Below are 16880 nucleotides of genomic sequence, written 5' to 3' on the forward strand. Positions count from 1 at the left end.
GTGTGGTGTTGGATTCATTTCTTCAATAGAAAAAATGTCTTTGAATGGATTTAGATGCACTAAAAAGTACTTTGCTGAGCCCAAAGGAACACAGCCATTATTTCGCAACATTTTTAGCAAAGGTAAACACAGCAGAGATATAAAGAACACAAACACAACAAATAACAAATTGAACACTGAACTGAAATTCTTTTCAAATAATTTCAAATAATTTCAAACTCAAATGACATTTGCACAGGTTGCTTTGAATTTTTCTTAAGGGTTCATGTTTTTTTAGTTTCGTGATTTTTTTGAAAGTTACTTAAATCCAACCAACTTTATGTGTGAGCAATAAAGTTCGTGGTTTGAAAAATGTTTCTTTTATCAGTGTTTTTCTTATAAACGTGTTTCTTATAAACACATAATTCAACATTAAAATATATGGTAAGGTACACGGTGCTTTTGTTCGAGTTTCTTTTAAGCGAGGTTTTCTTATAAGCGTGTTTCTTATAAGCGATAAATACTGTATAAAATAAATTGCACGACTGAGGTCGCACGTACTTGCTCTCATGCTTAAAGTAACTATAATGTTAAAGCTTTTTATTCAAGAAATTTAAAATTTGATATTTTGAAGAAATTTCATAAGTAGTATAAAAAAATTAAATCGGTTTTTATAATTAATTAAACTCCGTCATACATTATCTTAAAAAAAAAACAAATATGCCATTTTATTTCTTGTATAAAAAGGTATTTTTAGAAAAAAATTTTCGAAAATTGTAGGAGCCGTTTTTTAAAAAAATAATTTTTTATATATAAAAATTTTTTAACATTTTTCAGACATTTACAGACAGACAGACAGACAGACAGACAGACAGACAGACAGACAGACAGACAGACAGACAGACAGACAGACAGACAGACAGACAGACAGACAGACAGACAGACAGACAGACAGACAGACAGACAGACAGACAGACAGACAGACAGACAGACAGACAGACAGACAGACAGACAGACAGACAGACAGACAGACAGACAGACAGACAGACAGACAGACAGACAGACAGACAGACAGACAGACAGACAGACAGACAGACAGACAGACAGACAGACAGACAGACAGACAGACAGACAGACAGACAGACAGACAGACAGACAGACAGACAGACAGACAGACAGACAGACAGACAGACAGACAGACAGACAGACAGACAGACAGACAGACAGACAGACAGACAGACAGACAGACAGACAGACAGACAGACAGACAGACAGACAGACAGACAGACAGACAGACAGACAGACAGACAGACAGACAGACAGACAGACAGACAGACAGACAGACAGACAGACAGACAGACAGACAGACAGACAGACAGACAGACAGACAGACAGACAGACAGACAGACAGACAGACAGACAGACAGACAGACAGACAGACAGACAGACAGACAGACAGACAGACAGACAGACAGACAGACAGACAGACAGACAGACAGACAGACAGACAGACAGACAGACAGACAGACAGACAGACAGACAGACAGACAGACAGACAGACAGACAGACAGACAGACAGACAGACAGACAGACAGACAGACAGACAGACAGACAGACAGACAGACAGACAGACAGACAGACAGACAGACAGACAGACAGACAGACAGACAGACAGACAGACAGACAGACAGACAGACAGACAGACAGACAGACAGACAGACAGACAGACAGACAGACAGACAGACAGACAGACAGACAGACAGACAGACAGACAGACAGACAGACAGACAGACAGACAGACAGACAGACAGACAGACAGACAGACAGACAGACAGACAGACAGACAGACAGACAGACAGACAGACAGACAGACAGACAGACAGACAGACAGACAGACAGACAGACAGACAGACAGACAGACAGACAGACAGACAGACAGACAGACAGACAGACAGACAGACAGACAGACAGACAGACAGACAGACAGACAGACAGACAGACAGACAGACAGACAGACAGACAGACAGACAGACAGACAGACAGACAGACAGACAGACAGACAGACAGACAGACAGACAGACAGACAGACAGACAGACAGACAGACAGACAGACAGACAGACAGACAGACAGACAGACAGACAGACAGACAGACAGACAGACAGACAGACAGACAGACAGACAGACAGACAGACAGACAGACAGACAGACAGACAGACAGACAGACAGACAGACAGACAGACAGACAGACAGACAGACAGACAGACAGACAGACAGACAGACAGACAGACAGACAGACAGACAGACAGACAGACAGACAGACAGACAGACAGACAGACAGACAGACAGACAGACAGACAGACAGACAGACAGACAGACAGACAGACAGACAGACAGACAGACAGACAGACAGACAGACAGACAGACAGACAGACAGACAGACAGACAGACAGACAGACAGACAGACAGACAGACAGACAGACAGACAGACAGACAGACAGACAGACAGACAGACAGACAGACAGACAGACAGACAGACAGACAGACAGACAGACAGACAGACAGACAGACAGACAGACAGACAGACAGACAGACAGACAGACAGACAGACAGACAGACAGACAGACAGACAGACAGACAGACAGACAGACAGACAGACAGACAGACAGACAGACAGACAGACAGACAGACAGACAGACAGACAGACAGACAGACAGACAGACAGACAGACAGACAGACAGACAGACAGACAGACAGACAGACAGACAGACAGACAGACAGACAGACAGACAGACAGACAGACAGACAGACAGACAGACAGACAGACAGACAGACAGACAGACAGACAGACAGACAGACAGACAGACAGACAGACAGACAGACAGACAGACAGACAGACAGACAGACAGACAGACAGACAGACAGACAGACAGACAGACAGACAGACAGACAGACAGACAGACAGACAGACAGACAGACAGACAGACAGACAGACAGACAGACAGACAGACAGACAGACAGACAGACAGACAGACAGACAGACAGACAGACAGACAGACAGACAGACAGACAGACAGACAGACAGACAGACAGACAGACAGACAGACAGACAGACAGACAGACAGACAGACAGACAGACAGACAGACAGACAGACAGACAGACAGACAGACAGACAGACAGACAGACAGACAGACAGAAAGACAGAATTGCCGGACCCACTTTTTTGGCATTCTCCATCATCGTAATGTCATGTAAAATTGTTATCTCGAGTTCGATTTTTTTTACGAATCCTAAACTTGCCCTATAGTACCTATATCGCAAGTAAAAAGCTAATCAGATGCTTGGTTTCATTAAAAGATTTGCTCGTGACTTTCGTGATCCTTATGTGCTTAAAATTCTGTATGTTTCATTTGTAAGGTCTATTCTGGAATGTGGTTGTATTGTATGGGCCCCATATTACGCGGTTCATGTCAACAGAATAGAATGTGTTCAAAGAAGATTTATGAGATTTTGTTTACGTTTTCTTCCCTGGTCTAGTATGATAGATTTGCCACCATATTCACATAGACTTCAACTAATAAATCTTCCATCTCTTTTAAGTCATCGAGAGTACTTGCAATTCTGTTTTATGGTGGGAATTGTTAGCGGAACTGTTACGACTCCATCGGTTCTGTGTAGATTGAGTTTTAGTGTTAGTCGTTGCGGCAACGCTGCGTTGCAGCTTAAGAAGGCAATTGCCTCTTTGTAATATCTTTAGTAGATCTAACTATGGGGCCATTGGTCCTCTCAATATTTTGATAAATATCTTCAACAAAAACTATTTCTTAATTCAATCAATTAATGTTAACGTAAAATCACAAAATTTTAAGAATATGTTCTTCATATGTACATTAGGTATAATTAAATTTATAAAATAGATTTGAGTATTTTTAAGTATATTTAATGTACATAGTGTCATAATTTAAGAGATTACTGCGTTAGTATTTAACGTGTTGAATAAATAACACTGGTTTACAAGGGTTTTGTTGCCAAAAACAAAAATATACTTTTCTGAAGGTTTTTGGTGTGCTGAACTCGAATCCGAAGTCAGAAACAACTAATCAGCTCCCGTTTTTTGAGATATTACCGTTAGAAAATGCAAAAATACGTTTTTTTGAATTCTTCGGACCTTATTCTTTTGTATAAAGAAAATTGTTTGAGCATATTTTGTAACGGTTTCTATAAAAACTGTTTTCCATCTTTCGACACCTGTTTAAATCTTTTCAATATCTTTTATATTGCCCGAGATATCTCAAACTGAAGTAAGTGGGTTTGGCTTCATATATCATAAAGAAGATAATGACGTTATAAAATTTATAAAAATACCAAACAACTTAGGATATCTCGGGCAGTAAAAAAGATATTGGAAAGATTTAAACAGATTTAAAAAGGTGGTAAATAGTACTTATGAAAACAATTTTCCTTATATAAAAGAATAAGGTCCGAAGTACTGCATTTTCTAACGGTAATATTTCAAAAACAGGAGCTGATTAATTTTTTTTGACTTCAGATTCGAGTTCAGCACACCGAAAACCTTCAGAAAAGTATATTTTTGTTTCGGCAACAAAAAAAAAGTTTAATTTTGTTAACCAGTGTAATACATTACATAATACATATTTTCACTATCCGCATGTTTTGAGAAAAACTAAAAACGCAGTTATGTTAGAACTGCAAACAGCATTACGTATGTTAAATTTAATCAAAATCATTAGAGCCGTTTTCGAGAAAGTTGCAATAACTCCAAAACTTTGTATGGGAGGTATATGTTTAAAGCGAGATATTAAAAAACAAAAAAAAAAAACAACCTTGGAAATTACAAAAAAATCATCTGTACCAAATTTCAAAAAAATCCCTCAACCCGTTTAGGCTGCAGCTTCATGTACAGCTTTTTGTGACGACGCACCGACGGACGTCATGACGAAAACCACTTTTTCGGACTTCTCCATCATCGTAATGTTAGTTTTGATTAAAACCTCGAATTTTTTTTTTACACGAAACCAATACTTGCCCTATTGAGCAAGTAAAAACTATACCTTTACTCAGCTTAAACTTTATACCCGCTTTGAGTATAGATTTTAAGATCAACGCAATATGGGAGTGTTTTTATATGTTTTTGGGGATGAGAAATCTAGCTGCAATGTTAGTTTTTACAAATTTCTGAAATTTTATAAACAAAAAGAACTATCTGAAAATCGGTAAGAGTCATTTTAAACAAAATGAGTAAATATTATAATTGATGTCTAGCAAGACAATTAAATCTTTGAAATTTTCAAATCGGTTCATTAGTGCCTGAGATATGACCAATTGTTTATAACTCGCTCTATCTTATAATCTTTTATTATTTCCAAAAATAAAGCAAAAGTAAATACCAAACATCACAAGATTGATACCTGAAAAATAAAATGGAAGGCTGCGAGTTGCATTGAAAAAATAAATCAATGATATAATTAAATGATATAAAAAAATCATTTGAAAGCAAAACTAAAAAAAAAATTGGACTATCTTTGGGATTCGAACCCCCTCTGGTGCTTCAACTTTCAACGTTTTAAAACCCTGATCTGCAAAATCTATATACGTATAGCTGTCTTAAGTTGGAGTTGGCGTCATATAAAGGGTGTCCAAAAAATTATATAAAACTATTATGTTAAAAAGTTTAATTGCGAAGCAAAAAAAAAAATTAGCCCACCGGAGAATCAATTTTGAGGTATAAAACTAAAAAATTCGTGGGCTGATTTTTTTTTCGCTCCGCATTTAAACTTTGGGATTAAAAATTTTTTTCCGCTTTGCTTCGGAATTAAATTGAATCTACTTATAAGTAACTTTATAACTCAACTTTTTTTATTTGGAATTTCCTAAATAATTGTAGGGAAAAGTATTTTGACACTCATTTGGATAAACTTATTTCTCACCTGAAATGGAAAATAACTACCCCAGTGAAAAGTAAAATTGAATCGGTGATTGTTAAAACAACATAAGTAACATTTTTATTTTTTTTTCAGGAGAGACAAAAAACTCTGTATTTTTGACGACGCGGCCGCATTGACAATTTTAGCTTTAAATTCGGTTTAGAGGCCTTGTTGAGAGTTAAAACTTACTAAAAGTTTTAAAAAATATCTTTATCAAAGAAGATTTAACAAAAAATAAATATTTTGTATATGTTGTTTTAACACCCAACGTTTTGTTGGGAGTCAAAACCACTTAATTACTTGGAAATAATGTTGTTTTGACACTCATTTTACATCCAAAGTATTAGCAAATTTAATGATATTTGAAGATAGTTCTTGTAAAGTAAGTTAACTGCACCGATTCATAAGTTAGGTCTGAGCAAATTTTCATCAAAGTTTTAAGGTTTCTTGAAATCATTAAGAAATTTTGAATTCACTCAACCTTGTCCCAAATTATATAGTAAGCCCTAGGAAGGGGTTGCAGGGGCCATTATGCCCCCCATACTCACCTAAATTTAATAAGCCCTGAACTTTATATAGCATTTAAATTATTTTTAAGAATGTGGTTCTTACGGGCAGATGTTCTTGTTTTCTACTTGCAAGTGGAAAAACGAAATAATGCCCGATAGGCTTAATTTCGTTGTTGAAATGGAAATAAGGCCGCAAGCATTGTCATGGCCTAATTTCCATTACAAACGGAAATAAGGGCATATGCGGCCCGATTGTACCGTGTATTCAATGCTTTAGGTAATAAGCACAATCAGGGGCGGATCCAGGATTTTTTTCTGGGGGGGGCACAAGGGACGGATTGTCAAAAAAAAACAGCAATAACAGTTAGAAATAAAGTGAAGTACCATACGACTGACTAAGAAGCAGAAAATTTTAACGACCCACAGTGGTCTAAAACCTGGCCAAAAATATTTAGGCACATTTCCCACATCAAATAGGTACCAAATGACCAAAAAGTTATTCGGAAGGAAAAATTTTCTTTTTCTTGTTACAGTAAAAGCCACTTAAGTGCTAACCCTCTTACTCCTGGAAGAAAAAAAATATAAAAAATCAGAAAATGCACGTACAATTCTTTATTTAATTTTTTGACTTAAGTTGTTTCACCAAATAGTTTTTGAGAAATTAAGTTTTAAAGATGAAATTTTGAAAAAATAATGTGTACGTTTTTTAATTGATTTTGTATAAAATTTTGCAATATTATGGACATAATTATAACATTAGTTAATGACCTAGTAGTTTTTAGTCAAATACTAAAGACTTCATTCTAATAAATATTAAAGTTACTAAGAATAACAAAAAAAAAACTGAATCATACTTTTTTGCCGGGAAACCCAGTTTTGTTTTTTTTTATTTGCATTAACCTTTTGTAACCCAAGGTCGTAAATTTAAAAATTAATAAGTCAATCGATTGGCCTTTATCTTTAATAAAACACGTATTTTTTAAAAATTCAATAAAGTCATTATTTACTTAGTTATTTCGATATTTTGGGAGTAAAAAAAAAGTTTAAATAATTTATTTTTATATAAAAATGCAAAAATTCAAGCAAAAAACTATCTAATATTAATTTTAAGGCACTTTCCTAAAATCCAAAAATAAAACCCCGTGCGGTTTACTAACAAAAACTATTTTTTTTCTGAATTTCGTAGTTTTTACACAAATTTGCTTATTTTCAAAAAAAGCCCAACTTTCAACATTAACTGTCAATTAAAAACTATTGGTGCTATTTATTAGAAATTTGAAGTACTATTTCGATAAAGCAATACTTAAAGATTATAATATTAGAAGCTTCAAAAGAAAAAAAAATAGTTTGTAGAGCTTTTATGCAATCTTTTTCGGTTTGTTACAGACATGTCACATGGGGCTACAAGGGGTTAAATTGTTTTATACCTCAAGAATATTGTGTTCAAATTGTAGGTCTCTTGGAGCCAAATTGACCAAGTTATGAGTATTTTAATACTTCCCTTAGGAACGTTTTAGTCTTTTAGTCCAGAGTTCAAAACTTTAAATCGTTATCCCCACAACTAATGTTTTCAACGCCGGTGCTCCTCATAACTTCAAAACTACTGCACCGATTTTTTTGAAATTTGGAACACTATTTTTTTTACATATTTTTAGAGGTATCCCTGGAGAAATTTTCTCAATAAAATAATATTTATAAAAATCTATAAGTAAGGGTCGCTTTTGAGGAGTTTTTTTTCAAGGGGTCTTTATTTTCGGGGTGCAAACTTGGGCAAACTGCTGAAATGCAAGTTTGTTCTACATATCCAGCAGTTCTATAATATATAGTTTATGCAATTTTGTGACGTGTTCCGCTATTTTAAAAACACTAATGTTAAAAAAAAAAAAACAACGAAAAAAGTGCAAATTTTTTGACCCCTCTGTATGAAAAAATAGAGTTGCATATACAATTATTTTTTTTATATCATTCAATGTCATTCGATGTCCATATCAAAATTTTTCACCAAAATCACTTTGAAAATTCACTTTTTTTATAAATCGAAAAAAAAAATTCGTGTGTACCCAACAAATAGCCGTTTATTTATTTGTGAGGTGGAGCTATTCATGGGAAAGGAATGCAACAATCAACAAAATTCGCATTTTCAGCCAGAAATAGACAAGAGTTTCACTCAAGTTCTTTCTGTTATTATTCATATATTTTTAAAACTCTTATAGTTTGATTTCCTTTAAGTATGAACTTTAAGTTCTGGGGGGGGCACGTGCCCCCGTGCCCCCCCCCCCTGGATCCGCCTATGAGCACAATGGGGCAACACTCAGAAAAGCTGGCATTTAATCAAATCACGAAGTTGAGTTTTGTCTTGAATAATCCAACTATTTCTCTTCTAAATATAATAGAGAATTAAAAACGAGAGATAGAAAATTAATTTAAACCTCGTTAGACATTTAAGTCTTTGAATTTTTCAAATCGGTTCATTAATCCCTGAGATATGACTAATTGTTTATAATAAAAGCTTAAAAGAGAGAGTGAGTTATAAACAATTGGTCATATCTAGGGTTGCCAGATATATTTTGACGAAACTAGTAATCGAGATGTAAAATCCCGGACTTTCCCGGACAAATTAGGACACAAAAAAGAGTACAAAACTAGGACAAAAGGAATGCATAGTTTTTTAAAAACAAAAAAAAGCGGAACAATCTTTTCAAAATTTAACTAAAAATCACATTTTTAGGTAATATTACAAAAATTGGAATGTAGTTACAGTAAAAAAAAATTTAAAATTCCGTTAAAATCCAATTGCTCAAAATTTTAAACGATTTAGAGCCAATTTTTCAATCTTCTAATAAAAGGTCAGTTAACTGTTCGACGAATAAAGTTATTAGGCTCATAAGCAATCAGATAAAAACATTGAATTTTTCAATCAAGAATAATTTATTCTACAGAATAACAAAAAAAAATTGTCAAATTCAAAAATATTTAAAATTAAACGTCATTTTTATTCATGATTGTTTTTGTTTTCTTGTGTTCCACTGTATTTCTTTTTAAATTCTTTCAAAACAGCTTTGACAACTGACACAATATTTTTGTTGAGTTTATTCCTTAGAATAATTTTTATTCGTCTCTGAAAGAAGCAGATAGTTTTATTCTAAGGAATAAGCTATATCTGCTTGTTGAAAAATTGATTTTTTCTCTATCCTTAGGAATAAGTACTAAATGACTGTTTAACTGACTATTAATAGAATTTTTAGTAAGTTACTATTTAAGTTAAGAAATGGTCTTTTTGACTTAGCAACTTACTTATATTTTTCTTAGAGCCAATTTTTCAATCTTCTAATAAACAGTCAGTTAACTGTTCGACGAATAAAGTTATTAGGCTCATAAACAATCAGATAAAAACATTGAATTTTTAAATCAAGAATAATTTATTCTACAGAGTAACAAAAAAAAATTGTCAAATTCAAAAATATTTAAAATTAAACGTCATTTTTATACATGATTGTTTTTGTTTTCTTGTTTTCCACTGTATTTTTTTTCAAAATTCTTTCAAAACAGCTTTGACAACTGACACAATATTTTTATTGAGATTATTCCTTAGAATAATTTTATTCATCTCTGAAAGAAGCAGATAGATTTATTCTTAGGAATAAGCTATATCTGCCTGTTGAAAAATTGATTTTTTCTCTATCCTTAGGAATAAGTACTAACTGACTGTTTAACTGACTATTGAAAAATTGGCCCTTAATCGTTTAAAATTTTGCACGTCTTACAATAAGGTACCTACTGTAATAAATAATAAAATTTAAATAAATTATTAAAATAAATTTTTGTTGGTCAGAGAATTCACTAACCAGTACCTCATACGCACATTTTTGAGTTTTGATTATATTGGAACAGAACACAAAAAAGAATTGAGCAGATAATAGACCAAAATAAAAACGCCTCGCTTTTAATGAACTCGATTCGTTTTTTGAATAAGGAATGAATTAAGAGTAGCATACAAAAAGTGAGATTTTTAAAGGCTTCAAAAGAGTACAATCCCGGACAATTGATAGAAACTATCCCGGACGTCCCCCACACAGCCAAAAAAGAGTACATGTCCGGGAAAACCCGGACGCATGGCAACCCTAGTCATATCTCAGGCATAAATGAAGCGATTTGAAAAATTCAAAGACTTAATTGTCTTGCTAGACATCAGTTATAATATTTACTAATTTTGTTTAAAACGACACTTACCGATTTTGAGATAGTTCCTTTTGTTTATAAAATTTCAAGAATTTGCAAAAACTAACATTGCAGCTAGATTTTTCATCCCCAAAAACATATAAAAACACTCCCATATTGCGTTGATCCTAAAATCTATAATCAAAGCGGGTATAAAATTTAAGCTGAGTAGGGGTATAGTTTTTTCAAATTAACTCGAAAAATATGGGTCATATAGAAAAATTTATTAAGATAAAAGTTATAGAAAATAAAATTTTCTACAAGTTTTACATAAATAATTTTTGTCAAAAGTTAAAAATGGTTGAGTTATTCACTAAAACGTGTTTTAACTTTAAACCAAGATGGTGGCTTAAGCACAAGGTCGATTTTCCCGAAAAACTGGTTTTAAGCTCTCAGTGATCCCCTCTACCGTCATATGAAAAAAATTGCACGATCTATTTTTTCCATTTGAAATGTTTAATTCGACTGGGCTACTTGTATTAAGTTGAATCTTTTTGAAATAAAATTAGAGTACGTTTTAATAATTTTCTTTTTATGAATATGCATACAAAATATTTTAATTCCTAGTCAAAAATGAAAAATAACCTGAAAATGATGTGTTGTCTGCACTCTTCTGAAAACCTTAGTCATTTAGTTGTGTTCGCCGTCAAACGCCAATAGGTTTTATATGTCATTTTGTTCTGCGTTTTGTCTAGTTTTAGAATATGAAAAGTATTTTTTGCTACTTTTTGCTACCCTGTTAGAATTTTTAATTTAATGCCCGTTTTGTAGCAAAAATTGAGTTTTTCACTCTCATCTAAATTGGCATTTAACTCTATCAAAAATTATACACTTTGGCTAAAAAACAAGTGGTTTTAGCGTTTTTTAGCATTTAAGTAGGGCTGCCGAGTACTTGTCTGAATTTGCGAGGTGGCACCCGACATTTTTTTGATAGAAAGAAGTATTATCTAAAATATGGTGTATAGTTTAGCTTTCTAGTGCATAAAAAGTTATACTGTTTTGTTCAAAGAAGATTTTTGTCAGTGTTGTTTTTTATTTGAATTTAAGTTGTTTATATTATGTAATTATTTTTGTTCTACTACAGTAGTCCCTCGATAGTGTGAACTAATTAAAACAAGGCGTTTTCGGATTTTAGAGGGATTCACACAGTACTGTGAACTCTTCATAATTTCATAATTTTGATAAAGTGCTCAAATCTTTAAAATTGTCATTTTTTTCGTTTTTTTTTACTTTTTTGGCTTGTAACTTTTTTAATATTCAGAATATCGAAAAAGTGTTCTTAACATAAAAGACGCAAAATATAATTGCCTACGTTTCTTGCATACATAACTTTTATGTAGGATAAATAGAAATCGAGATATTCAACAAAAACTAAAATCCAAGATGGCGGCCAAAAGGTGAATTTCGATAGTGCGAAAAATCAGGGTAATGATATTCAGACAATGCTCTATCGAATGAGCAAAAAAAATTTGGGGGTGGTACAAACTGCTGGGTCGCCCATATATGAACATCATAAATGCACTGGACTGCAATGAATATCACAGAAAATATTTATTTTAAGCTCAGTTTAAGCATTTATTGAATTCATAAAAAAATTATTAAAATACAAGTAATAAGGAGTACACTCCATTTCAAAAACTATAAAAAAAATCATAAGAATCTTTAAAATCAATTCTTCATAAAACAAAACGTAAAAAAAACTTCATAAAAAGATGTAAAATGCTAGCACAAAAATCTCCAGCCTGCAGCTGCATTCAATATATCTTAAGATATGTCTAGACAAATAACAGTTATGCATTTTTCAGACCTATACAAAAATTGTGTGCACGAACGAGAAAAACATGCAAGCTTTTGCAAAGGAAATTCACATTACAGAGTCTAAACATTTTTGAAATTCACATTATACTGCATTTTGACTATCGTTTGGCATTTCAAAAATATTTTTATCCGGCCAAACAACAAAGATATGAATGTATTAGTTATGTGACAATTTTTCCTTTAAAATAGGGTTGCCACATGGAAGTTCCCATTTTAGAAGTGGCAACCCTATTTTTATATTTTCAGTACCAAATTATCTTTCATTTGACTTCAATTTTAACCTCGAACCTTATGAACTAAGTAACTCGACGGGCGCCGCTTGGACTATAACATTTGTATCAATAAGATTTGTTCCAAATTTCAAGTGTCTAGCTCTTTTGGTTGATTTAGTACCACCTTTTTGTCATTTTGCCCCATTGTGCGTTGCACACGACCAGAGTTTAGCAATGAAACTCGTTCGATGTGGACTCAACCGTTGCAAGTTCAAATCAAAACCAAACCAAACTACGGCCTACTGGTAGGTATCTAGTTTCTAGTTGTTATTTGTTAAAATATCAGCACAAAGATTGCAGCAAGTGGAGGCGGCTTAAGGTTTCTTAGATTTAAGATTAAAACAGAAATAATAATTTAATAATACATAGTTTTTATTTGGTTCTAGTTCATGTTTGTTTTCAATTTCTATAAATTTTGTTTATAAGGCCTTAGCTGTACTTATAATCCAATTTTTTAAGGCTACAACATTAGTATAAACACCTGGGAAACCTCCGGCAGCACACACTGATGATCCCCATGACACAACTCCCAACAATGAATTACTTTTAATATCAATCATTGGACCCCCCGAATCCCCTCTGCAAGATCCTTTTGGGTCGGCACCAGCACAAATCATTGTGGGAGTTATATCTTCTTTCTTGTAGAAATTTGGAGGCTGTCCGCAAGCCGCCCTTGAAATGAAATCAAGCTGAACGCCTTGTAGTTTAGTTGAGGATTTTGTATCTGAAGCTTTAAGCACACCCCATCCAACGACATAAACTTGTGTTCCATTTTCTGGAGTTTTATTTGCCAAGGTAATTGGTTCTATGGTGCTGCTGAAGTTGACAGGGTTCTTTAATGTAAACATTGCTAGGTCGTAGCTGCCATCTCCGGTAAGGTTAAAGTACTGATGTTTAACGATCGACTTAATAGGCATTCTTACGCCTCCTTCGCTTAATGAGGATGTACCAAGAAGCGCTGTCAAAACACTTAAATCGCGAGCTTTAAACGTTTCCACACAATGTGCAGCTGTAATTACCTTGTCGTTATCGTAAAGAGAACCACCACAAATGTGCTGTCTATTATACTGCAATGACACTTGGAATGGAAACTCTACGATTTGCACATTTTTTCCTCCAATAATGCGATCACCTTCATCACCCTTTACGGCAATAAAAAGACCTAATAATATTATCGTTGCAACTGTTTTATAAGACATTTTATCGAGCTTTGGTTCATGGATTGAAAATTTTTGGCTTTTATAGTTCTAATTTTGAGTGTTTCCCCCTCACATATTTGTATAAGGTATTTGATTTGCATAAAAAAAGGAGAAATTTAAAAATAAAAATTATCGTTTCTTGTTTTGTTAAGTGTAAAATGTTTACCGATCTGAGTAATAGGCTGATCAAACAAATGACGTAGGAATTCATTTTTTTCTAAATTTTTTATTGAGATGTAAAGATACAATATTTTGTTTGTAAAAAATTAAGAACTCGATCAAGATGATTAATTATAGCCGTGTTTTATAAATTACCTACTACTCAGATAACTTTTATTTATTTTAAGTAATAGTTTGGTGTTGAAAGATTAAAAACTTATAGGTTTAGCAAAAAAAAAAAATGTTTATTCATAACAAACACTGTTGTTCATCTAAAGCAATCTTTTGTTGTTGTTACCGCTTGAAATTATACTAACCTTAGTACTCAGTTCCCAATAAATCACGGCTTATGATGTAGTAGGATCTTCGAAAGCTGTGATTTACGGTAAATAAGTAAACACTGCCAACTGTGTGTTTTCACACTCTACAACGGTGTTTTTCAAACTTTTTGAGTTCGCGACTCCCTTGAGAGGAAAAATTTTTACACATTATTAAATCTCAGACCCTATTACAACTTTTGACCACTATTACATTTGAAAATTAGAGTACTTTTTTTTTCCATACAAAAGTGCCCTACTAACAATTTTGCTTCTATAATGCTTTACAGAAGCAACAATTGCATCTATAAAGCTTTATAGAACTATAATAGTTTGTCGGGTGACACACCCTAATACACAACAATGTACCCCATAAATCGGTAAATTGCAGTATCAACTGGAGACATTTTTATTTGCTGAATTCTTAAATTCTAATGTCTAATGACAATTGAGGAGGTTTTTTTTTCAAAACTCAACAAACGCCAAAAATTAGACATTGGTATCCACATTTTTGACATGACCAGGTGCACAATATATAAATATGTACACATGGAATAAGAAAGTTAAAGTTTTTATTGAGAACAAAAATTTAACATCAATTGTTTTTTTTTTTTTTCAAAACTCAAAAAAATGCTTCCATGGAGCTCTGGAAAACTCAACAAAGTTTATATGATGTTGTGTAAAATTTGTACATCCGGTGCAGATAAATTTAACTTCCATAAGGCAACAAAAGTGGACTAATTGCAAAATTGAAGCTCATAATGTCAAACTTTTAATGGACACACTGCTTTCTTCATCGACAAGTTCTTTCATCCAAGGTACTACTTCCAGAATTAATTGATGTTCTTAAAGATGTGATCAGAGTAGTGAACTCTATAAAAGGCAAGACCTTGGAATTTGGGAAGTCGACTGTTAGGGATTTTAGGCGATTAAATTGGTACACTCCACAAAAATGTTCTTTATCACACAGAGCTGAGATGACTGCCAAAGGGAAAATAATTGACATGAGTTTAGGATTGAAGAGATGAATTATTGATGATGAATTGTTGATATTTTCGAATCATTTTCCTGAATCTCCATGGCTTCTAAAATTTTCATTTCTCGTTGATCCGACTTGAAAAACTATATAATCCTTCAAGTATCAAAGATCAATCCATGATTTCAATATTTATTAAAAAATAAATATGGTAAATAGAACAATTTTGTTTTTATTTTATTTTAGCTCATACATTTTTTTGCATTAATCTTTGGCTTGCGCCCGCGACCCCTCAAGGAACTCTTGAAAAACACTGCTCTAGAAGAATCCACTGGAAACTTGCATTAATACTGATGTCGGAAAAATGCAAGCCTGCGAATAGAAGCTGTTACGTTTCGGGAACTAGGGTATTTAAAATTAATGCATAAAAAGACACTTAGACTAGGCGCACACATGCGATTTAAGTTGCGCGATTATTCAGTTGGATCACAAGGATTTCAATGACTGTGAACTGAACACACATGCTTCTCGCGATTAAAAATTTGAAAATTGTGTCTACAGTCATTGAAATTCTTGTCATCCAATTTGCGACTGAATAATCGCGCGATCAAAATAGCATGTGTGCGCCTAGTCTTAAACTTACTTTAACTTTAAATTATTGGAAAGACCAAAAAACAATGCAAACATTTCATAGATTATACCTCTTAAGTTATCCTTAGCTACTTAAGGGACACCCTGTAGGTATATTTGTATTACATTCGCAATCACTCATGCGATGAAAATCAATAGTTATTTTTAACAACTTAAGGGGGGAAATCCCTCTGGAATTTTTTATTTTTGCATTATTTTTTTTTTGCGTACTAAATTTATTTATCAACCGAAGAAACTATTTTCAGTGGTCTTAGCCTTAAATGAAGCCTCAAAAGTGCCTAGATAGTCCCGAAACTAATGCGCTCCGAACCTACCATAGTACGAAAACGAAATCTTTAAACGCATTTTTTTCGAAACTAGTTTTTTTTCCGCGCCGTGCAATGATACTCAAAAACTAATGAAGCTATCGACTTGAAATTTTAAGCAACTTACTCCTTAACTTATTGGCCACAACATGAACCTAAAAGTTGAATAAAATTTGTACAGTAAATATTTGTTTTAACTACTTCTTTGTAAAAAAAAACATGGTTTTTTTCGTTTTTTGATTTCTAATTTTTATTTTTCATTTAAAAAAAATAAATTTAGGTTCATGCAATGCGTACTAATATCATCTAACGGAAAAAAATTTCCTTTTTGATTTAAGATGATTTCCTGGACCTGTGCATTGCACAGCGTAAACTAGAGGCGTCAACTTTGAAAGGCTCCAGAGCCGCCATTTCGTTATTTTTTCATTTCAAAAAATTTTTTTTCAATACTTAATAATGTCAGTAATATCTTGTCATTTTCCAAATTTCAATAAGTGCTTTCAGTTTTTCATAAAAAAATATTGAAAAAGGTG

General features: G+C 33.4%; 1 protein-coding gene across 1 annotated transcript; it reads right to left on the minus strand.

Moving 5' to 3' along the window:
• Positions 1 to 13159: 13159 nt before the first annotated feature.
• On the minus strand, positions 13160 to 13939 carry LOC129919186 (trypsin delta-like). The gene has a single exon (XM_056000035.1). It carries the CDS (start codon positions 13937 to 13939, stop codon positions 13160 to 13162), a length of 780 nt encoding a protein of 259 aa, XP_055856010.1.
• Between the last annotated feature and the right edge of the window lie 2941 nt (positions 13940 to 16880).

Source organism: Episyrphus balteatus, chromosome 4 (assembly GCF_945859705.1).
Source record: "Episyrphus balteatus chromosome 4, idEpiBalt1.1, whole genome shotgun sequence".
Classification (NCBI taxonomy): domain Eukaryota; kingdom Metazoa; phylum Arthropoda; class Insecta; order Diptera; family Syrphidae; genus Episyrphus; species Episyrphus balteatus.